Source organism: Schistocerca americana, chromosome 3 (assembly GCF_021461395.2).
Source record: "Schistocerca americana isolate TAMUIC-IGC-003095 chromosome 3, iqSchAmer2.1, whole genome shotgun sequence".
In the NCBI taxonomy this organism is placed as follows: Eukaryota; Metazoa; Arthropoda; class Insecta; order Orthoptera; family Acrididae; genus Schistocerca; species Schistocerca americana.
This window is the reverse complement of record NC_060121.1, coordinates 919,715,723-919,740,609: the sequence shown is the minus strand read 5'-3', so window position 1 is coordinate 919,740,609 and position 24,887 is coordinate 919,715,723. Positions and strand designations below refer to the sequence as shown.

At 44.5% G+C, this 24,887-nt stretch overlaps 1 protein-coding gene across 1 annotated transcript in view; it reads right to left on the bottom strand.

Annotated features, from left to right (window-relative positions):
- The window catches only part of LOC124606532 (frizzled-5-like), a 1,074,024-nt gene that overhangs the window by 304,894 nt on the left and 744,243 nt on the right, over positions 1 to 24,887 (bottom strand). The window contains exon 5 of the mRNA XM_047138517.1: positions 8,161 to 8,227. Within this exon, the coding sequence (XP_046994473.1) occupies positions 8,161 to 8,227 (67 nt within the window). The remainder of the gene's footprint in view (positions 1 to 8,160; positions 8,228 to 24,887) is intronic.

Sequence of the window (24,887 nt, the reverse complement as noted above, 5' to 3'; positions counted from 1 at the left end):
AACCAGATGGCGCTATGGTTGTCCCACTAGATGGCGCTGCCATCGGTCAAACGGATCTCAACTGCGTTTTTTTTTTTAAAGGAACCCTAATTTTTATTACATATTCGTGTAGTACGTAAAGAAATATGAATGTTTCATTAGTTGGACAACTTTTTTCGCTTTGTGATAGATGGCGCTGTAATAGTCACAAACATATGGCTCACAATTTTAGAAAATGGTTCAAATGGCTCTGAGTACTATGGGACTTAACATCTGTGGTCATCAGCCCCCTAGAACTTAGAACTACTTAAACTTAACTAACCTAAGGACATCACACACATCCATGCCCGAGGCAGGATTCGAACCTGCGACCGTAGCGGTCACGCGGTTCCAGACTGGAGCGCCTAGAACTGCACGGCCACACCGGCCGGCCACAATTTTAGACGAACAGTTGGTAACAGGTAGGTTTTTTAAATTAAAATACAGAACGTATGTATGTTTAAACATTTTATTTGGGTTGTTCCAATGTGAAAGATGTACCTTTGTGAACTTATCTTTTCTGAGAACGCATGCTGTTACAGCGTTATTACCTGTAAATACCACATTAATGCATTAAATGCTCAAAATCATGTCCGTCAATCTCAATGCATTTGGCAACTCGTGTAACAACATTCCTCTCAACAGCGAGTAGTTCGCCTTCCGTAATGTTCGCACATGCATTGACAATGCGCTGACGCAAGTTGTCAGGCGTTGTCGGTGGATCACGATAGCAAATATCCTTCAACTTTCCCCACAGAAAGAAATCCGAGTACGTCAGATCCGGTGAACGTGCGGGCCATGGTAAGGTGCTTCGACGACCAGTCCACCTGTCATGAAATACGCTGTTCAATACAGCTTCAACCGCACGCGAGCTATGTGCGGGACATCCATCATGTTGGAAGTACATCGCCATTCTGTCATGCAGTGAAACATCTTGTAGTAACATCGGTAGAACATTACGTAGGAAATCAGCGTACATTGCACCATTTAGCCGGCCGGTGTGGCCGTGCGGTTCTAGGCGCTTCAGTCTGAAACCGCGTGGCCGCTACGGTCGCAGGTTCGAATCCTGCCTCGGGCATGGATGTGTGTGATGTCCTTAGGTTAGTTACGTTTAAGTAGTTCTAAGTTCTAGGGGACTGGTGACCACAGATGTTAAGTCCCATAGTGCTCAGAGCCATTTAAACCAATTGCACCACTTAGATTGCCATCGATAAAATGAGGGCCAATTATCCTTCCTCCCATAATGCCGCACCATACACTAACCCGCCAAGGTCGCTGATGTTCCACTTGTCGCAGCCATCGTGGATTTTCCGTTGCCCAATAGTGCATATTATGCCGGTTTACGTTACCGCTGTTGGTGAATGACGCTTCGTCGCTAAATAGAACGCCTGCAAAAAAATCTGTCATCGTCCCGTAATTTCTCTTGTTCCCTGTGGCAGAACTGTACACGACGTTCAACGTCGTCGCCATGCAATTCCTCGTGCATAGAAATATGGTACGGGTGCAATCGATGTTGATGTAGCATTCTCAACACCGACGTTTTTGAGATTCCCGATTCTCGCGCAATTTGTCTGCTACTGACGTGCGGATTAGCCGCGACATGAGCTAAAACACCTACTTGGGGATCACCATTTGTTGCAGGTCGTGGTTGACGTTTCACATGTTGCTGAACACTTCCTGTTTCCTTAAATAACGTAACTATCCGGCCAACGGTCCGGACACTTGGATGATGTCGTCCAGGATATCGAGCAGCATACATAGCACACGCCCGTTGGGCACTTTGATCACAATAGCCATACATCAACACGATATCGACCTTTTCCGCTTTTGGTAAACGGTCCATTTTAACACGGGTAATGTATCACGAAGCAAATACCGTCCACACTGGCGGAATGTTAAGTGATACCACGTACTTACACGTTTGTGACTATTACAGCGCTATCTATCACCAAGAGAAAAAAGGGGTCCAGCTAAAACATTCATATTTCTTTACGTACTACACGAATATGTAATAAAAAATGGGGGTCCCTATTTTAAAAAACGCAGTTGATATCCGGTTGACCTATGGCAGCGCCATCTAGCGGGTCAACCATAGCACCATCTGGTTTTCCCCCCACAAGCTAGACGAGTTTCGTTCTTTGTAGTTTTTTCGTTTGGTGCTTATTTCGTGAGATATTTGGCCCGGTCACTATCCTGTATATACATGGATAAATGCATCATACACATTGTGCTGTGTTACACGGCATTTATTCACATCCAGTTTCGGTCAGTGAACCCGTCACATGACATACATGCTATTTAACCAGAAAGTCGTAGCTGACTTGCAAACGTCATAAAAAGACGCTTACCTCCATAATATCGGCTGAAGCAAATAGAAAACATTGAAAACAAGAGAACACGTAACAGCAGTAAGTGCTCAGCACCAGTGCTCAGGCATTGTAGAGACGACCAGCGACGTAGTGTGGCAAAAATGGGATTCACCCGAAGAGCCGACACGTTTCCATTGATCGACGGTCGAATCCCCATAGTCCCGTGCCCACTGCAATCGTAATTGACGATGTCGTTGGGTAACATGTGAACACGTAGTGGAGCTCCGCTGCGGTTCCCCATGTTCAACAATGTACGAAGAACGGTGTCCACCTTCAATGTGCTCTTTCGGCAGAGATGCCACAGATCAACTTGTGTCCCACTTTAAAGAGCAGACAAGCTGCCGAACTCCACGTTCTGCGTGAAGACTGATGGACTCCCTACCATTTAGCCACAAGTGCTAGTTTCGCTGTCCTCTACCTCTTTCCGTAGATGCTCACGACAATAGCACGTGAACATTCGACAAGCTTCGCCGCTTTCGAGACACTTGTTCACAGGCTCTGCGTGATAATAATTTGCCCTTTGTCAAAGTCGCTTATCTCAATGGATTTTCTCCTTTGCAGCCCATACCTTCGCTAGGGTGATATGCCTTCGGTGTCTGCTCCACTTACATACTTTCGTTACCGCGTCACGTGCCACAACTGCAGCAGATGGCATCCAACGTCGCCGTGGGCAGTGGTCAAAATATTTCGGCTTATCAGTGTAAATGATCTTCCTCTGACTTTAAAGAGCAATTCAAAAACTGTAATTTTTGCTGACGATCCAAATATACTGATAATGGGTCTAAACTCAACCTTAGCAGTCACAGTTCAGATTATAGTTGCACACGCCTTTAAATGGCTCACAGCTATTTAAATCTTAATCTGACAAAGATTCATATTACGCGATTTCAAGCTACCAATAATGACCTGTTAGCAGCGTAAGTAGACCTCAATATTCATTCAGTAAATGGAACACACTGTTAAAAGTTCTTGGTGTACAATTAGATAATAAGTTAGAATAGCATCAACACATAGATAAAGGAATCAAAAACCTGAGTTCCGCGTCCTTTGCATGCTTTATTGTCTCCATATAAAGACGAGATTGTTCGCTCATTTTACATGTTTTCACTCTCCGTCGTCTTATGGAATTATCCTCTGGGGCAGTGTATCCAAAATAAAGAATTTATTCAGCGGGAGAGAGCGGAAAAATATTTTGTAAAATAGATAACCATATACATTGCAGAGGCGTTTTTAAAAATCTTGGAATTCTTACACTCATTTACCAATAAATTTACCCCTTAATGGTTTGTATCGCTGACAACAAAAATCAGTTTGAACTGAAAATGGTTCAAATGGCTCTAAGCACTATGGAACTTAACATCCGAGGTCATCAGTCCCCTAAACTTAGAACTACTTAAACCTAACTAACCTAAGGACATCACACACATCCATGCCCGAGGCAGGATTCGAACCTGCGACCGTAGCAGCAGCGCGGTTCCGTACTGAAGCGCCTAGAACCGCTCGGCCACAGATGCCGGCAGTTTCAGTTGATAAGTGATTTCCACAGTTACAATACAGGACACAAAAATAAATTGAGAATTCCAACTAATTCAAAAGAAAATTGAAAACGTACTTCGTTAGCCACTCGTTGTACAAGTTAGCTGACTATCGACATTCAAGGAAAATTTGTGGTAAGGTCTTATGGGAGCAAACTGCTGAGGCCATGGGCCCCTAAACTTACACATTACATAATCTAACTTCAACTAACTTACGCTAAGGACAACACACACACCCTTGCCCGAGGGAGGACTCGAACCTCCGACGGGGGAGTTGCGCGGACCGTGACAGAGCGCCTTTGACCGCTCGGCTACCTCCGCGCGGCGCGTGACACAGTCACGCCGTTTAAATATCTGGGGTAACGTTTGAACACGTTGTGAAATGGAACAAGCATGTATGGACTGTGGTAGGGAAAGCTAATGGTCGAGTTCGGTTTATTGGGAGAATTCTAGGACAGTGTGGTCCGTCTGTAAAGGAGACCGCATTTAGGACACCTCTTCCCCTTTTTTCTACGTGGTGTAAAGTACTACTATTACGACTCAGCATTTGCTTTTCTTGGAAAGTATTACCTACGTCTGTAAACATCATTGCTGCCATGCAAATACTAAACCTGCAGGACATAAACGAAATATATTTAGTATGAGGGAGTAAGCGGCAGCATCTTTCAAAGTAACAGTGTCCTTTCTAATTTTTGTGACTACACATAGATGGCACAAGCGTGAATAGCATTAAGCAGTGTAGTGATAGTCTGTAGTTAATTCAGAATGCATATTAATTTCTATGTTTTCCTTGTGTTTTATTAATGTATACCATGACTATTTCCAAATGCCTGAAGGTTCCCCTTCTTCATGTTATCTATGGGACACGATGAATGATTGCAGATATACTGTTCCAGTGCGTGTTTGTAAAAACAAGGAAGTGTGTTATTTTTGTCCATATCACAGCGGGTTACAGCGAAATTCCTATGTTAGAGAATATGCAAACGACTCGCTTACAGCGCACGCCTCCTGCGGCAGTAACGCAAATTAAGTTGGCGCGTATCTGGCGCTATGGGAGTCCCTGCAGCTAGCGCGAGCTGTTATAAAGCGCGTCCTCTCCGCGCCACGGTTTGACAATGGCGGAGCATATGCCGCGGAGAGCTGTATTAATCATAACTGCGACCGCAGCGCAGGGCAGCGCAGCCAGCCCCGGGCGGGTTCATTTATTTTTTTGCGCCCGCCGGCTTGCGCCGCGTGCAATAACAATGCTAATGGCGGATCTCCGGCACAACAGACTGCCGCAAACACGGGCCGGACAAAAGCCCGCGCATTTGAAATTCAATCTGCGAATCAATTTGGCATCGCGGAGCGCCGCGGCGTCAGAAGCGGCCGGCGCTCCGTGTGTGTGTGTGTGTGTGTGTGTGTGTGTGTGTGTGTGTGTGTGTAGACGTTCCAGTGACCACCTCCTGCTCTGAGACGTACATCTTTGTTATTCAGAGGATGGAATGAAAGCCTGTTCCGGAGAGCATCGTTCCTTTGCTCTTTCTGAGTCTTTACTGCTGGAATGTAACTTTACACACAAGCTCCTCGGCGACGTACGTAAATACCCACAAACTTAACTACAGTTACTAAAATATCTATTTTGAATTTAAATTTGGTATATACCAGAATGAAAAATGTTCCTAACATAACACAAAAACAGGCGAATATGTCCTGGGCGGAGTCAGGGATGTAAAAGAAAGAACCTAGCTCTTCGCCGGCCAGGGTGGCCGAGCGGTTCTAGGCGCTTCAGTCTGGAACCACGCGACCGCTACGGTCGCAGGTTCGAATCCTGACCCGGGCATGGATGTGTGTGATGTCCTTAGGTTAGTTAGGTTTAAGTGGTTCTACGTTCTAGGGGACTGATGACCTCAGAAGTTAAGTCTCGTAGTGCTCAGAGCCATTTGAACCATTTTGAACCTAGCTAACAATTTGACATATTCGCGCTTTTTTTACTTGTTAGTATAAGTACGTAAGTACCCATGTTATGTAATGCATCGTGTCAAGTAAAGTAACGTGATATATGATACGATGTTGTATAACATGATACATGCCATGGCGCTACAGAACATGACGTTTGTCATTCCCTGTAATATGACGCAATGTGTCATTAAAGTTTAGGATGCATGCATCCCCATTCTGGGATACTTCCTATTACAAATGCACCGCCCCTCTCGGATACTTCCTACTGTAGATGCATCCCACACTGTAGAAGCACATGAATTTTTGTCTGTTTGTTCTTATACGTTTCAATATACATCTAACGGGGGTAGGTTTCTGGGAGAAGTGGTCCCCCCAGAAATAAAAAAAAAAATCTTCTAGCTTCCTCCTCCCCCCCCCCCCCCCCACTTTAGGAACAAATCCACCCTCAGAAATTCTGTCCCCCCATAAAAACTTTTTTAGTTATTACATAGCCGGCCGAAGTGGCCGAGCGGTTCTAGGCGCTGCAGTCTGGAACCGCGTGACCGCTACGGTCGCAGGTTCGAATCCTGCCTCGGGCATGGATGTGTGTGATGTCCTTAGGTTAGTTAGGTTTAACTAGTTCTAAGTTCTAGGGGACTAATGACCACAAAAGTTGAGTCCCATAGTGCTTAGAGCCATTTGAGTTATTACATATATGCTCTTCCGCCATATATTATATATTGTTCACTATGGCCAGCAAATCTTCTGGATTTTGAGCACATGACCAGGGACTTTAGCCTAGAAACTGCAAGATGCAGGTGTGCCAACACCTCGGAGCTAAGAGAGTTCACTGCCCTGGGGAAATAGGATTAATTCGTATAAATCGCTATCATATCAAGATGTCTTGATTTAAATGCCGTTGAAGATGCCAGATAAGTCGAAAAGCTAGTCCGCTTCTTTTACGTCCCTAACTCTGCCCAAGACATGTCGCCTTTTTTGTGCTGTAGTAAGACCATTTTTCATTCTGTTTTCCAACTTTTACTCTACCATATTTTTGACATTAGATCGCCATAACTTAGCAATTGATGTACATTTTTGTTGTCTCGGGCGACGACTGATCCGGTATAGGTATTTACATTGTTTTTCGGACCATGTTGCTTATATCGTGGCAACGGGTAAAGCTTTCACAAAACAGCTGGATGTCCATTAATTACACGCACTTGTCTACCTCGTTAGGCAATTTGAACCGGGTCGCACAAGCCTAAAACATAAAAGTGGCGCGCGTAAAGAAATTCACAAAATGTGTTTTTGCACGTAAAATCCCAATGAAACTAGATTTCTAGAAGCGAGTTTTCAATTTCATCGTAAGAATGCATGTTTTATTCAAAAATGGTTCAAATGGCTCTAAGCACTATGGGACTTAACATCTGTGGTCATCAGTCCCCTAGAGCTTAGAACTACTTAAACCTTGGCACATCACACACATCCATGCCCGAGGCAGGATTCGAACCTGCGACCGTAGCAGTCGCGCGGTTCCGGACTGAGCGCCTAGAACCGCGAGACCACCGCGGCCGGCCCCATGTTTTATTCACTTTAAATCGTTTCGGCGCATTCAGTTCACCTAAGAACGAATTTTACGTGCTGCATTTAGCTCGACTTTAAATTATCTTATTTCGGTAAAGACAACGATTATTGGATGGAAAAAATCAATTTTGACTTCACATATTTATTTGTCTTCGTCCACAATTTCAAGCAAGTCGTTCAAGTTTAGAGTTTAGAAGTGGCACGCAACGAAAATCTCCCAGATAAAAGCATGTTTTTTGCAAGTAAAATCCAAACGAAGCAAGATTTTTTTTTCAAACTGTAAAAACTTACCTTAGACCTAGGTCCGTGAACAAAATTTGAACCATCAGTCTCGCTCCAGTCCGGATTCATTTAAGGGTGAGTGTTTGTGCACATAGAATCCAAACGTAGCACATGCCATTCTCTGAGCATTAAATTCAGCTCAATTAAAATCTTTTTGCAAAGGAATTAATCGATTCGCACTATCTGCCTGGGAACGAGCTCCGGTTCGTCGTACAAACCTTACTTATTATACTGTAATATAGCTACTTATGAACGCATGTTTTTAGCTCAAATAGGAACCGCCAAGGCCCCCCAAAGCGTAATTCTACGCGTAGCCTTTTCATACATATTTGTTAAAAATATCTGCGCTTTAATGTCGACCGACTCTACGCTCAAGAGACTTTAAAGTCTTTTCATTTCGATGTAGGTACCGAATTATAAAAAAAGTTACACTGAGGCTTAGTATTACTTACCTTCCTTTTTGCCTGAACAGCCGTTTCTCCAGATGACGCGAGCACTTCCTGTAGATTCTGTCCACTCCTGAAAAAAAAAAAACATTTTTCTTGGCAATTAAATAATTACAAGGAAAATAGTTAATTTATGCATTTCATTGCATTGTAAACTGCAGTAATTATAATGTAACAAACTATGTGCTCTTCAGCACCTCACACATCAATACAGCGTTTCCTCAATAGATCATATGCAAGGAAACACACCAGATCTAGAACGTTAATCAATAAAAAAAGGGGAACATTTATTCAAATAAAAATTTTACTGTAACTGTGTCAACTTACAGATATTTCCAGAGAAAATCTCGATTTCACTATTTCACTTACAATCTCTATTACACCGGTGATGTTTAAAAAGACGTTGCTGCATGTCTTATAGTTCTGTAAGCAGTTCATCACATCTGGTGACGGAACGTGCACTAATTACGACGCTCATATATCACACAGACTCGTAAACGGAAGATTTGTCTTTGATGGCCGTATCTGGTGCATTAATACTGAGGTATTCAGTTACAACGACGTCTAAAATTTATGCGTATCGCTGAAGGATAAGAATAACTCTAGACTTTAATTAATAAAGTTGAACACTTGCAGCCGTCCTTTAGATGTGGTTTATTATGCAGATACCAGTTTCGGTGATTCAATACACCATCTTCAGACCTTAAATGACGGTGAGGGGTGAACTACCATCGCATACACAACGACGTCAGTGGTCAACATCAATGAACTGGTTTCTATAGACTGTAACAGCGATGTTGTGTCTCCAGCCGTCAGTTCGTAGTTGATGGGTGCAGACACAACATCGCTGTTACAGTCTACGGAAACCAGTCTACATCTACATCTACATATATACTCCGCTAGCCACCAAGGAGTGTGTGGCGGAGAGCACAATTCATATTTCACCCCCTCTGTGCCACTCGCGGATCGCGCGAGAGAAAAACGACTGTCTGAACGCCTCAGTACGAGTTCTAATTTCCCTTATCTTTGAATGGTGATCATTGCGCGATTTTAAAGTTGGTGGTAATAATATATGCTCTACATCCGGTGTGGCCGTGCGGTTAAAGGCGCTTCAGTCTGGAACCGCGTGACCGCTACGGTCGCAGGTTCGAATCCTGCCTCGGGCATGGATGTGTGTGGTGTCCTTAGGTTAGTTAGGTTTAATTAGTTCTAAGTTCTAGGCGACTGATGACCTCAGAAGTTAAGTCGCATAGTGCTCAGAGCCATTTGAACCATTTTTTGCTCTACATCCTCGGTGAAGATCGGCTTTCAGAATTTAGTGAGCAGCCCCTTCTGTTCAGGGCGCCGTCTATCTGCAAGTATGCCCCACTTCAAACTTTCTATCAGATTTGTAACGCTCTCGCGAAGGCTATATGTACCAGTCGCGAACCTTGCCGCTCTTCTTTGGACCTTCTCAATCCCTTGACGCTATTTCCTTTGTTTAAAGACTGCATCGTTTCACGATTCTACCAATAAACAGCTATCTAGAGTTCGCCTTACCCGTTACTTGTGTAATCTGATCATTCCATTTGAGATCATTTCGAATAGTCACACCCAGATACTTGACGGACGTTACCGCTTCCAAAGACTAGCCATTTATTTTGTACTCGTACATTAATAGGGATTTTCGCCTTGTTGTACGCAGTAGGTTACACTTGTTAATATTGAGAGATAACTGCCAGTCATTACACCACGCATTTATTTTCTGCAAATCCTCATTGATTTGTTCACAACTTTCGTGTGATACTACTTTCCTGTAAACTACAGCATCATCGGCAAACAGTCTAAGGCCGCTATCAATACCATCAACCAGATTGTTTATGTAAATTGTAAAAAGCAGAGGACCTATTACGTTGCCCTGGGGCACTCCTGAGGTTACACTTGTTTCTGTTGAAGTCACCCCGTTCAGGAGGACATACTGCTCCCTGTCTGTTAGAAAACTTTCTATCCAACCGCATATGTCATCGGATAGACCGTAAGCGCGCATTTTTGTAGCAAGGCACAGTGCGGAACTGAATCTAACGCCTTTCGAAAGTCGAGAAATATGACAGCAACCTGGGAGCAGGTATCTAGAGCCTGTTGTATATCATGCACAAAGAGGGCCAGCCGTGTCTCGCATGACCGCTGTTTCCTAAAACCGTGCTGGTTTCTGCAGACGAGCTTCTCAGAGTCTAGAAAGGTCATGATGTCTGAACACAAAATATGTTCCATGATTCTACAGCAAACCGATGTCAGTGAAATTGGGCGGTATATTATGTTCTTCCGATTTTCTACCTTTTTTATAGATTGCTATGACCTGGGCCTTATTCCAGTCCCGTGGAACTTTCTGCTGTTCCAATTATCTCTGACATATGATGGCTAAGATGGTACTGTATTTGTAGCATAGTCAACATAAAATCTTACGGGGATACCGTCTGGGATGTTGCCCACTGATGTTATCGTGTTTGCGATGGGAGCACCCCCCCCCCCCCCTCCCCTGCAGCGGCATTTAAGTCCTGAAGATGGAGTGCTGAATCACCGAAATTGGTAGCTGTATAATAAACAACGTCGGCAAGACGGCTGTAGGTGTTCCATTTTATTACATACAAGCTGACAATTGTTGACCCTTATGAAATAAAATCGCCATAACTGAACGGTTTACGTTAGGACGTTCAAACTGCACGGTTGGCTGCAGGGCATGAAGGGAATTAGTATGCGTTGTATGGTTTGGCTTAGCGACGAAACCCACTTTCATTTCTATGTGTCCGTCAATAAGCAAAATTGGCGCAATTGGGGGACTGAGAATCCACATTTCGCGATCGAGAAGTCTTTTCACCCTTAACAGGTGACTGTGTGGTGTGCAATATCCAGTCACGGAGTAATTGGTGCGATATTCCATGATGGCACGGTGACTACCGAACCGTGCGTGAAGGTTTTGGAAGATGATTTCATCCCCGTTATTCAAAGTGACCCTGATTTCGGCAAGATGATGTTCATGCAAGACGGAGCTTGACCCCATCGAAGTGGGAGAGCGTTTGATGTCCTGGAGGAGCCCTCTGGGGACGGCGTTCTGGCTCTGGGGTACCCACAGGACACTGGCTTGGGTCTCGACTGGCCGCCATATTCTGTGGATCTGAACACATGCTACTCCTTTTTGTGGGGCTGTGTTAAAGACAAGGTGTACAGTAATAACCCCAAAACCATTTCTGAGTTGAAAACGGCCATTCAGCAGGTCATCCACAGCATCGATGTTCAGATACTTCAGCGGGTCATGCAGAATTTCGTTATTCGTCTACGCAACATCGTCGCCAATGATGGCAGGCATATCGAACATGTCATAACCTAAATTCGAATATCTGTAGTGATATTTACATATTGAATAAAGTGTGTGCACGCCGTAGTTTTTGACAAATTTACGTTCATCAACAGGAATGTTAAGGAAGTAGTGAAATTTGTGATAAAAGGAAACGGGAATGATTGAATCTATGAATAAAGATCGTATTAGGAGGAGCGCCAGAAGGAAAACAAGAAAATGGGAAAGACTAAGTTTTTATAATTTCCGTACTATTATACTCTAAACTGATTGACATGCAATAAGTGTTACCAGACTTAGCGGCACGTTGATAGGTACTGTGAGTAAAGCAGAGAGTAAAGGCCAAAGTTCGAAGTATTTGAGATGAAATAGCGTACTCTGTATTCCTAAAGCGATTTCATTATTTTAACGCCTTGTTTTGGTATTTTCTGTATCACGCTATGTATTACATAAAAAACTTCGAAGAGAAAGATGCATCTACATTTGTATTCTGCAAACCACAATGAAGTGCACGGCAGAGAGTACTTACCACTGTGCTACACAATGGGGTTGCCATTTAAGTATGGTGCGCCGGCACAACTACTATTTAAAAGCATCTGTGCGCGCGGCAGTCTGTCTGATCTTACCTTCACGGTCCCTACGGGAGCAACACGTAGGATACTGTATAATATTACTAGATTTCTCGCTTAAAACTAACTCTTGAAACGTCGTAAGTACGCTTTCGCGTGATAGATTGTGTCCATCTGCAAGAGTCTGCCAGCTCAGGTATCACAGTAGCTATTTTACATGCAATGTACAATGAATATGCGTTAATTATTACTAGCACAAACGAATAAACTGAAACAGCTCATCATAAAAATAATATGGAAATTCTATTAGCAAGGCACTCGCATCGGTCGTCTGCTGCCATAGAGCGTTAACATCAAATTTCGCTGCACTGTCCTAACGAAGTGGTAAGTCCCACATCTTTTCCTGTGGTTATTTCACGCAATACTGCTTGTCTGTTACCACTGAAAACTCTACGCAAACGCCGCTGCTTTCGGTCGTTATGTGAAGGCTGTAGGTGACTGCAGTGTCCGAGGTGAGAGGTAAATCCTGAAATTTGTCACTCTCGGTACACTCTTCGAAATGTAATTCCCTTACCTCTAGTTCCAACCACCTCCGTTCCGCGTTAAAAATCTGTTAATTCCAGTGGTGAGGCCGTAATAACGTTGGGAACTGTTTCACCTGAATCGCCTCAGTAAAAACGACTGCTCTGCCAATGAACTTCCGGCATAAGAAGTCAGCCTCATTCTGCCAACGGCCTTGTCAAAGAGGGCGGAGGAGCGGATAGAGGTTCAGGGCACTCTCTTGTCCTAGGGGTGGGAAATTGCCCCTAAAGGCGGAAGAATCAGCAATTATCAACGACATGAGGATGCAGAAGGCAATGGAAACCACTGCATTAAAGACACGTAACGTGTATCCACAGGTCATGTGGCCTGTAATTGAAGAAGTGACATGATGATCTCTCCATTGGCAAAAGATTCCGGAATAGTCCCCCATTCGGATCTCCGGGAGGGGACTGCCAAGGGGGAGGTTACCATGAGAAAAAGATTGAGTAATCAACGAAAGGATAACGTTCTACGAGTCGGGGCGTGGAATGTCAGAAGCTTGAACGTGGTAGGGAAACTAGAAAATCTGAAAAGGGAAATGCAAAGGCTCAATCTAGATATAGTAGGGGTCAGTGAAGTGAAGTGGAAGGAAGACAAGGATTTCTGGTCAGATTAGTATCGGGTAATATCAACAGGAGCAGAAAATGGTATAACAGTGTAGGATTCGTTATGAATAGGAAGGTAGGGCGGAGGGTGTGTTACTGAGAACAGTTCAGTGACCGGGTTGTTCCAATCAGAATCGACAGCAGACCAACACCGACAACGATAGTTCAGGTATACATGCCGACGTCGCAAGCTGAAGATGAACAGATAGAGGAAGTGTATGAGGATATTGAAAGGGCAATGCAGTATGTAAAGGGGGACGAAAATCTAATAGTCATGGGCGACTGGAATGCAGTTGTAGGGGAAGGAGTAGAAGAAAAGGTCACAGGAGAATATGGGCTTGGGACAAGGAATGAAAGAGGAGAAAGACTAATTGAGTTCTGTAACAAGTTTCAGCTAGTAATAGCGAATACCCTGTTCAAGAATCACAAGAGGAGGAGCTATACTTGGAAAAGGCCGGGAGATACGGGAAGATTTCAATTATATTACATCATGGTCAGACAGAGATTCCGAAATCAGATACTGGATTGTAAGACGTACCCAGGAGCAGATATAGACTCAGATCACAATATAGTAGTGATGAAGAGTAGGCTGAAGTTCAAGACATTAGTCAGGAAGAATCAATACGCAAAGAAGTGGGATACGGAAGTACTAAGGAATGACGAGATACGTTTGAAGTTCTCTAACGCTATAGATACAGCAATAAGGAATAGCGCAGTAGGCAGTACAGATGAAGAGGAATGGACATCTCTAAAAAGGGCCATCACAGAAGTTGAGAAGGAAAACGTAGGTACAAAGAAGGTAGCTGCCAAGAAACCATGGGTTACAGAAGAAATACTTCAGTTGATTGATGAAAGGAGGAAGTACAAACATGTTCCGGGAAAATCAGGAATACAGAAATACAAGTCGCTGAGGAATGAAATAAATAGGAAGTGCAGGGAAGCTAAGACGAAATGGCTGCACGAAAAATGTGAAGACATCGAAAATGATATGATTGTCGGAAGGACAGACTCAGCATACAGGAAAGTCAAAACAACCTTTGGTGACATTAAAAGCAACGGTGGTAACATTAAGAGTGCAACGGGAATTCCACTGTTAAATGCAGAGGAGAGAGCAGATAGGTGGAAAGAATACATTGAAAGCCTCTATGAGGGTGGTGATTTGTCTGATGTGATAGAAGAAGAAACAGGAGTCGATTTAGAAGAGATAGGGGATCCAGTATTAGAATCGGAATTTAAAAGAGCTTTGGAGGACTTACGGTCAAATAAGGCAGAAGGGATAGATAACATTCCATCAGAATTTCTAAAATCATTGGGGGAAGTGGCAACAAAACGACTATTCACGTTGGTGTATAGAATATATGAGTCTGGCGACATACCATCTGACTTTCGGAAAAGCATCATCCACACAATTCCGAAGACGGCAAGAGCTGACAAGTGCGAGAATTATCGCACAATCAGCTTAACAGCTCATGCATCGAAGCTGCTTACAAGAATAATATACAGAAGAATGGGAAAAAAATTGAGAATGCGCTAGGTGACGATCAGTTTGGCTTTAGGAAAAGTAAAGCGACGAGAGAGGCAATTCTGACGTTACGGCTAATAATGGAAGCAAGGCTAAAGAAAAATCAGGACACTTTCATAGGATTTGTCGACCTGGAAAAAGCGTTCGACAATATAAAATGGTGCAAGCTGCTCGAGATACTGAAAAAAGTAGGGGTAAGCTATAGGGAGAGACGGGTCATAAACAATATGTACAACAACCAAGAGGGAATAATAAGAGTGGACGATCAAGAACGAAGTGCTCGTATTAGGAAGGGTGTAAGAAAAGGCTGTAGCCTTTCGCCCCTACTCTTCAATCTGTATATCGAGGAAGCAATGCTGGAAATAAAAGAAAGGTTCAGGAGTGGAATTAAAATACAAGGTCAAAGGATATCAATGATACGATTCGCTGATGACATTGCTATCCTGAGTGAAAGTGAAGAAGAATTAAATGATCTGCTGAACGGAATGAACAGTCTAATGAGTACACAGTATGGTTTGAGAGTAAATCGGAGAAAGACGAAGGTAATGAGAAGTAGTAGAAAAGAGAACAGCGAGAAACTTAACATTAGGATTGATAGTCACGAAGTCAGTGAAGTTAAGGAATTCTGCTACCTAGGCAGTAAAATAACCAATGACGGACGGAGCAAGGAGGACATCAAAAGCAGACTCGCTATGGCAAAAAGGCATTTGTGGCCAAGAGAAGTCTACTAATATCAAATACCGGCCTTAATTTGAGGAAGAAATTTCTGAGGATGTACGTCTGGAGTACAGCATTGTATGGTAGTGAAACATGGACTGTGGGAAAACCGGAACAGAAGAGAATCGAAGCATTTGAGATGTGGTGCTATAGACGAATGTTGAAAATTAGGTGGACTGATAAGGTAAGGAATGAGGAGGTTCTACGCAGAATCGGAGAGGAAAGGAATATGTGGAAAACACTGATAAGGAGAAGGGACAGGATGATAGGACATCTGCTAAGACATGAGGGAATGACTTCCATGGTACTAGAGGGAGCTGTAGAGGGCAAAAACTGTAGAGGAAGACAGAGATTGGAATACGTCAAGCAAATAATTGAGGACGTAGGTTGCAAGTGCTACTCTGAGATGAAGAGGTTAGCACAGGAAAGGACTTCGTGGCAGGCCGCATCAAACCAGTCAGTAGACTGACGAAAAAAAAAAAAAAAAAAAACCTAAGGACACCACACACATCCATGCCCGAGGCAGGATTCGAACCTGCGACCGTAGCGGTCGCTCGGTTCCAGACTGAAGCGCCTAGAACCGCTCAGCCACCCCGGCCGGCAGACCACATTATTCATACCACACTAATTTCTTGAGTCCACCTCGCACCACCCGGTGTGAGTCATTACACTACAGCCAGTTGTCTTCGCGATCTGTCATAATGGATCTTCCAAGTCCCTCAAATAAATCGTGTCAATCTTTCTTAAGAGTCATAAAGAAGGCGATAAGAGTCATGTGCACGTCTTTGGGCATGCTGCTTTGCGATTACCAGCTGAAAAGTTCCAGTAAAGTTTAATAAACCCAATAGCCACAATGTGCTCACGTTATTTTTCACGCATGGTTTTGAAAATATTGATAATAAGCTCGCTCAAGGATGAAATGTCAGTCACTGTATCCCACAAGCATGGAAATACTGGATTATAAGTCTGGTACTGTTTGTTCATGATGTAACAATCTCCATTTTTCTTCGGTGTTGCGTGCGTTTCACGATGTACTCGTACGTTTACGGAACGCAGTTGGGGTGAATGGTTCTCGCGGCGTTTGTACTTGACCGCACACGGTTCCCACAGCAAATACGGGTGGTGTGCACATTACTGATGCGCGTGTGTTCAGAGAGCGGCGACCACAGCCTCATCCCTCCTGGAGCCTCCGTATCGCCGCTGATGAGATTATGAGCGCGCTTTGTGCGAATTTAGCGGCACGCGAGCTCCTAAATGATTCCATTACGTCGGACAATGGGCGGGCAGAAACATCGAGGGACAGCCGCAAATCAGGCACTTTTGGTGCGCTGGGAAGGGTCGCAGGCGAATGTGATTACCGCGCTGTCTGCACAGCCAAACCGGTGCTGTGCCGCGGCTGGACGGGGGGCAAAGCGCTGCCCCGTCCCAGCACGTCCTCAACGCCCCCTCCTAGACACGAGCAGCGCGAGACGTGTACGGGCGGAATGTGTGTGTACACTGAAACTGACGTGATGTTCCGCCATCCCTCTGCTGTTCTCCACACTTAGAAAACTTGATCGACCTATCCTCTCATACCCCAACGTTGTCCAAATATCCGCTTCACCAAATTCGTGCCACCCCCTCCGTATCCTTGAACGCCACGCATTCAGCTTCCAATCCATTTGCCTTCCCCAACACAGGTGCTTTACCACCTCGTCAAATTCCCATCTCTCTCCAACCACGCTCAACAACTATACAATCCACAAGCTCGGTTTTTACAACCCCGTCGTTTCTTCTCTACTTTCCTAGTTGCTGACGCGCCTACAGCGACACATCCCATCAACTCCACATCTGAACTTCACCTTATTCAGTCGCAACCACACTCCAGTTCACTGTCTCTCCCAGAAAGATGAACTCCTCCCCGGCAGACTATTTATCCTTACTATCAGAACTCTTCCCACCCCATTTTGTCCCGCCTTCTGGCTCTTCCCGTTCTTCTCCATCTTTCTGTCCTTTCATATTCATACGGTTGCAAACTCATGCACCCAGTCCCCTATTCCATTTCTATTTCCTTCCATCCATCATCTCACCTACCTTAATTTCCGCCCCCGGTAGCTGAGTGGTCAGCGCCACAGAATGTCGATCCTAAGGACCCGGGTTGGATTCCTGGCTGGGTGGGAGATTTTCTCCGCTCAGAGACTGGGTGTTGTGTTGTCCTCACCATCATCATCATTTCATCCTCATCGACGCGCAAGTCGCGAAAGCGGCGTCAAATCGAAAGACTTGCACCAGGCGAACGGTCTACCCGACGGGAGGCCCTAGTCACACGACATTTATTTACCTACCTTAATCCCCATATTACAAGCCACCTGGTCCCTTTGTTTGTACCAACACCCTACGACTCTACAGATTCTCTCATTTTCTGTTCCCTAACTCTATCCTTCCTTCTTCACATCCTTTCATATTTTAAAAAAATGTGTAGCGCTTCATTTCAAGATATTTTTATTTCAAAACAAGAAAAATGTCAATAGTTGAAACTGTAATACCATAAATGAAAACCACCATTTTAATAACTCTCCAACCTCATGTAAATGATTCTCATTTTTATGTAAACTGTATTTTAAAAACATTCGACTGAACAGCAGAACATTTGTAACCGCCGACAGCTCGTCCACCCGTCCTTTTATCTGCAATATGCGACGGTGTTGATACAACACTAAAGGAGAAACTCATTTCGTCTTAGTTATCTCATTTCTGTCGCGAGAAAAAGAAGCGAGGCAAGCATTAGACGTCCCTCGAAATGTAGTAGGCCTTCTTGTTGCATTTCGCACCTTCCAGCTGTCTGGTGCACAATATGCTTGTTTTTTGTTTTTTTCTCTCTCTCTCTTGAGAAGAGGAAAAGTATTTCAACTGTTAAATTTTTGTGAACATTAATTATCTAAACTCAGTTTTGTATTCTTTCCAAAGACGTATTGGTTTATTCTCTATTGTTATGATCTGTGGCTTTCGTAATTCTGTCATCTCCGTTTATAAATACTTACAATGAGTTTTAGTCTTTATCTTGATCTCGCCAGCAGCGGATGACATAAAACAGTCTACATTTTACGAAATTCGCTGGACGTGAAAAATTTTGTCTTACAAAGTAGGATAATATAAGTTATTTTGCTTGAATAGCTTTTTTTTCTGATACAAATTTTCTCAACAGGAAAATAATATCACCATACTCTAGAGATTTGCCTGTGTTTTACCTTTGAAAAGAAACAAAAAAAGGCACTGGGAGGTTGTTAATATCGATATCGCACTTGATTATGCTTGTTGGAAATTATTTCGTTAATTTACGTGCTCTCGTGGCGCGCCGGCCGTGGTGGGCGAGCGGATCTAGGCGCTACAGTCTGGAACCGCGAAACAGCTTCGGTCGCAGGTTCGAATCCTGCCTCGGGCATGTATGTGTGTGATGTCCTTAGGTTAGTTAGGTTTAAGTAGTTCTAAGTTCTAGGGGACTGATGACCTCAGCAATTAAGTGCCATAGTGCTCAGAGCCATTTGATTTCTCGTGGCGCAATTCCATGTTTTCAGTAGTGTTTTTCAATTCAAATCTTTTAGTATTTCTCTCGTCAGACAGACTATTCACAACATGAGAGAATGCGTAACTGCAGAGGAAGAGCCATACAAACCTGAGGTGAGAAATCACTGATTCATTTATACAAACAGTAAATGGGTAAGTCTTTCATGTTCCGCACAAAAACAGCTTGCAAGCGCTTTTCCCTTGCATTCATGCACAGATATGAAACACCCTAAGAAACTAATAAAGAAAAAGTAGGAAATTACGATACAAACAAATATTATACGTTAACGCAAAATGTTTAGTTTCCAGACACTTGGCTAGGATTTCGAACTTGTTTCAGTTTCATAATACTCTGCATGGGGAGAAAACACTTTTTTATCTCTGCGGAATATACAGAAATATTTTGGAAGTACTCGGGGGAATCTACTAATCGCACACTTTAAGGTGGCCCTTTAGCGATCGATGAAATTCTGCGACCGCTACGGATTGATTACGCTCGTTTACAATCTTAACCACGTAACAATAATGTGCACCGTAGCCATTGTGAAAATAATATTGATTCATGAGCAGTGCCCGTAACAATATTGTGCACCGTAGCCACTGTGAAAGTAGTATTGATTCATGAGCAGTGTTACGCGTAGTGTTTGTTATTATTATTGAGAAAAATGAGGGAAGAGACTGTGCCTGGTCCTTCTAGCGGCTCACCTCGACTCCGTCAATTCATCGACGCATTAACCCGTGACATGTTCGTTTCTTTTATAAGGTATACTCTAGTTGCCATTGGAGAAGAAGGCGAGGTTTTTCCCAGCGCCCAATGTGCTACGAGCTCATAGTAAGCTTTTGCTCCCAACATTTACCGCAAATGTCAAAACTGAGGTGTGCGATTAATATATGTCCGCACCAAAAGGAGAGGACTGGAAAAGAATGGTGAACGGTTTGATCAATTATGGAATCTTGAGAACTGTACTGATTCACTATAGCAATGTATTCGCAATTGCAAATATGGACAACCATCAGCTGTAGAACGGAATGACGAAGATGAATGTGTTTGCCCGACCGGGACTCGAACACGGCTTTCCTGCTTATACCGAGCGGTCGCCTCACAAATTTGGCATCCGTGCACGACTCAAGACAATATCCAAACCTCCATGTGTCGTGAATCATGTGTCTACAACCTGCACTTGTACATTCATTGTCTATATTCCTGTACAGGAGAGATATTTTAAAGCCGCTTGCCCAATGTCAGTGGATAAACACGGTGTTGTAGTGCCTCTGTCGTTCAGAGATATGCAATGTTCCTTTCGAACTGCAATATCATATTTCCAGAACGAGATTTTCACTCTGCAGCGGAGTGTGCGCTGATATAAAACTCCCTGGCAGATTAAAACTGTTTGTAGCAGGTAGGAGACGAGGTACTGGCAGAAGTAAAGCTGTGAGGACGAGGCGTGAATCGTACTTGGGTAGCTCAGATGGTAGAGCACTTGCCCGAGAAAGGCAAAGGTCCCGAGTTCGAGTCTCGGTCCGGCACACAGTTTTAATCTGCCAGGAAGTTTAATATCATACTTACCCGCCGACATCGGGCAAGGGACTTCTCACAAGGAAACCTCCCCATCGCACCCCCCCTCAGATTTACACTCCTGGAAATTGAAATAAGAACACCGTGAATTCATTGTCCCAGGAAGGGGAAACTTTATTGACACATTCCTGGGGTCAGATACATCACATGATCATACTGACAGAACCACAGGCACATAGACACAGGCAACAGAGCATGCACAATGTCGGCACTAGTACAGTGTATATCCACCTTTCGCAGCAATGCAGGCTGCTATTCTCCCATGGAGACGATCGTAGAGATGCTGGATGTAGTCCTGTGGAACGGCTTGCCATGCCATTTCCACCTGGCGCCTCAGTTGGACCAGCGTTCGTGCTGGACGTGCAGACCGCGTGAGACGACGCTTCATCCAGTCCCAAACATGCTCAATGGGGGACAGATCCGGAGATCTTGCTGGCCAGGGTAGTTGACTTACACCTTCTAGAGCACGTTGGGTGGCACGGGATACATGCGGACGTGCATTGTCCTGTTGGAACAGCAAGTTCCCTTGCCGGTCTAGGAATGGTAGAACGATGGGTTCGATGGCGGTTTGGATGTACCGTGCACTATTCAGTGTCCCCTCGACGATCACCTGTGGTGTACGGCCAGTGTAGGAGATCGCTCCCCACACCATGATGCCGGGTGTTGGCCCTGTGTGCCTCGGTCGTATGCAGTCCTGATTGTGGCGCTCACCTGCACGGCGCCAAACACGCATACGACCATCATTGGCACCAAGGCAGAAGCGACTCTCATCGCTGAAGACGACACGTCTCCATTCGTCCCTCCATTCACGCCTGTCGCGACACCACTGGAGGCGGGCTGCACGATGTTGGGGCGTGACTGCGATGGAGCTCCGTATGCCACGGCAAACTGGCTGACACTGACGGCGGCGGTGCACAAATGCTGCGCAGCTAGCGCCATTCGACGGCCAACACCGCGGTTCCTGGTGTGTCCGCTGTGCCGTGCGTGTGATCATTGCTTGTACAGCCCTCTCGCAGTGTCAGGAGCAAGTATGGTGGGTCTGACACACCGGTGTCAATGTGTTCTTTTTTCCATGTCCAGGAGTGTAGTTATAAGATGGCACAGTGGATAGGCCTTGAAAAACTAAACACAGATCAATCGAGAAAACAGGAAGAAGATGTGTGGAACTATGAAAAAAATTAGTAAAATATACAAACTGAGTAGTCCATGCGATGATACGCAACATCAAGGACTATGGGACTCGAGGAGCGCCGTGGTCCCGTGGTTAGCGTGAGTAGCTGCGAAATGAGAGGTCCTAGGTTCAAGTCTTCCCTCGATTGCAAATTTTAGTATCTTTATTTTCGCAAAGTCATGATCTGTCTGTTCGTTCATTGACGTCTCTGTTCACTGTAATAAGTTTAGTGTCTGTGTTTTGCGACCGCATCGCAAAACCGTGCGATTAGTAGACGAAAGGACGTGCCTCTCCAATGGGAACAGAAAACATTTGATCGCAAGGTCATAGGTCAAGCGATTCCTCCACAGGAAAACACATCTGATATATTCTATACGACTCTGGTGACGGCATGTGCGTCACATGACAGGAATATGTTGTCTACCCACCTAACTTGTACACTTGGGGAATGGGTAAAAAGATTCTTCTACCTCGCCCGATTTAGGTTTTCTAGTGGATGTGATAATCACTCCCAAAAATTGATGAAAATATAAGCGTTTGTTACATAAACTGAAAATAAAAGGTTAAAGTTTTCCCCCGTGGGTAGGTTTGAACCAAGGACCTCTCGTTCCGCAGCTGCTCACGCTAACCACGGGACGACGGCGCTCCTGCGCTCATGTGAACCTTGATGTTGCCTATCATGCGCATGGACTACTCCGTTGGTATATTTTGCTTATTTTTTCATAGTTCCACATAACTTCTTCCTGTTTTCTCTATTGATTTGTGTTTAGTTTTTCAAGGCCTATCCACTTTGCCAACTTATAACTAAATCTTAGGGGGGTGCGATGGGGAGGTTCCCTTGTCAGTAAGGTGTCTCACCTGTACGTGAATATACGGAATGGAAGTACGAGTACAGGTTGTAGGCGTGTGGTTGACGACATATGGAGGTTTTTGTCTCGCAGGGACAGCCAAATCATAAGTCGACCGCTCGCGATAAAGTAGGAAATCCGGATTCGAGACCCGATCCAGCACAAATTTTCACTTTCGTCATTCCATTCTACAGGTGATGATAGTCCATCTTCGCAACTGCGAATACATTTAAAGTATTTCAAACCGGCTGTAGACGCCGCAGTGCCTGTTGTACAAGCATGCCTATCCAAAGGAATTTGGCATCATAAATCGTAATAACACTGGCACTGCTATTCGTAGATAGCAAGCTTGTCGCAACTGAAAAGCTGGTGGACAGTAGGCCAGTATACTTCAGTCACAAGTCATACTACTATATTGTGATAGTGGCATGTGCCGATGTTGACGGATTATTTACTATTATCGAGGGCGATTACTTTGAGAGAAATAGTGACCGAGGAATTTTTCGGATTTTAGCATTCAAATATCGAATAACACATACAGGTCTTAATATTCAATTTTCGTCGATACTCTTGTAGGCCTACGACGATAATGATAGTAATTTTCCGTTATTATTTTGTAGCATATCAGGCTGGTTGATGAGAGCTTTTTTAAAACAGGATTCTGGACGATGTGAAAAGAATTTGTAATACTTGTTACGCAGATGAACAACAATTGAAAGTGCCGGCCGAGGTGGCCGAGCGGCTCTAGGCGCTACAGTCTGGAACCGCGCGACCGCTACGGTCGCAGGTTCGAATCCTGCCTCGCGCATGGCTGTGTGCGTCGTTCTTAGGTTAGTTAGGTTTAAGTAGTTCTAAGTTCTAGGGGACTGATGACCTCAGAAATTAAGTCCTATAGGGCTCAGAGCCATTTGAACCATTTTTTGAACAACTGAAAGTGCTTTCTGGGCCGGAGAAATTTATTATTAACAACTTCTTTACTTGTCTTTACAGAAACGCACCTGAACTCTCAGCACGAAACAACTACAGTCACTGGCGAACGGCCAGGCAAGTCACCTGGAACTGGTTGCAGACTGGGTACTTACGGGTGTTTCAACTGGTAGCGCCATGGGCGGCGTTGTTTTGAATCACACAGGGAGTGACCCCCAAGCACTACAAGCACTTCCGGAAGGCGTTTGACTCGGTGTCCCACTGCAGAGTCCTAAGGTACGAGCATATGGGATTGGTTCCCAAGTATGTGAGTGGCTCGAAGACTTCTTAAGTAATAGAACCCAGTACGTTGTCCTCGATGGTGAGTGTTCATCGGAGGTGAGGGTATCATCTGGAGTGCCCTAGGGAAGTGTGGTGGGTCCGCTGTTGTTTTCTATCTACATAAATGATCTTTTGGATAGGGTGGATAGCAATGTGCGGCTGTTTGCTGATGATGCTGTGGTGTACGGGATGGTGTCGTCGTTGAGTGACTGTAGGAGGATACAAGATGTCTTGAACAGGATTTGTGATTGGTGTAAAGAATGGCAGCAACTCTAAATATAGATAAATGTAAATTAATGCAGATGAAGAGGAAAAAGAATCCTGTAATGTTTGAGTACTCCATTAGTAGTGTAGCGCTTGACACAGTCACGTCGATTAAATATTTGGGCGTAACATTGCAGAGCGATATGAAGTGGGTCAAGCATGTAGTGGCAGTTGTGAGGAAGGCGGGTAGTCGTCTTCGGTTCATTGGTAGAATTTTGGGAAGATGTGGTTCATCTGTAAAGGAGACCGCTTATGAAACACTAATACGACCTATTCTTGAGTACTGCTCGAGCGTCTGGGATCCCTATCAGGTCGGATTGAGGGAGGACATAGAAGCAATTCAGAGGCGGGCTGCTAGATTTGTTACTGGTAGGTTTGTGATTCTTGAGTTTCTCCCGGCGTATTTGATAATCAAAATATCCACGGGTATGCTGCCGGTCTATAGTGTCCAACGGGCAGAGGGAACTGAGCAGCCATAGCGTACGGATCTCCGTGCCTGCACGTTCACAGGAGCTCAGTCCGTCAGTTCACCTGATGATGGCGACGTGTATGATCGCCGAAATATTGTGCCCGTTGGACACTATAGACCGGCAGCATACCCGTGGATATTTTGATTACTGGTAGGTTTGATCATCACGCGAGTGTTACGGAAATGCTTCAGGAGTTCGTGTGGGAGTCTCTAGAGGAAAGGAGGCGTTCTTTTCGTGAATCGCTACTGAGGAAATTTAGAGAACCAGCATTTGAGGCTGACTGCAGT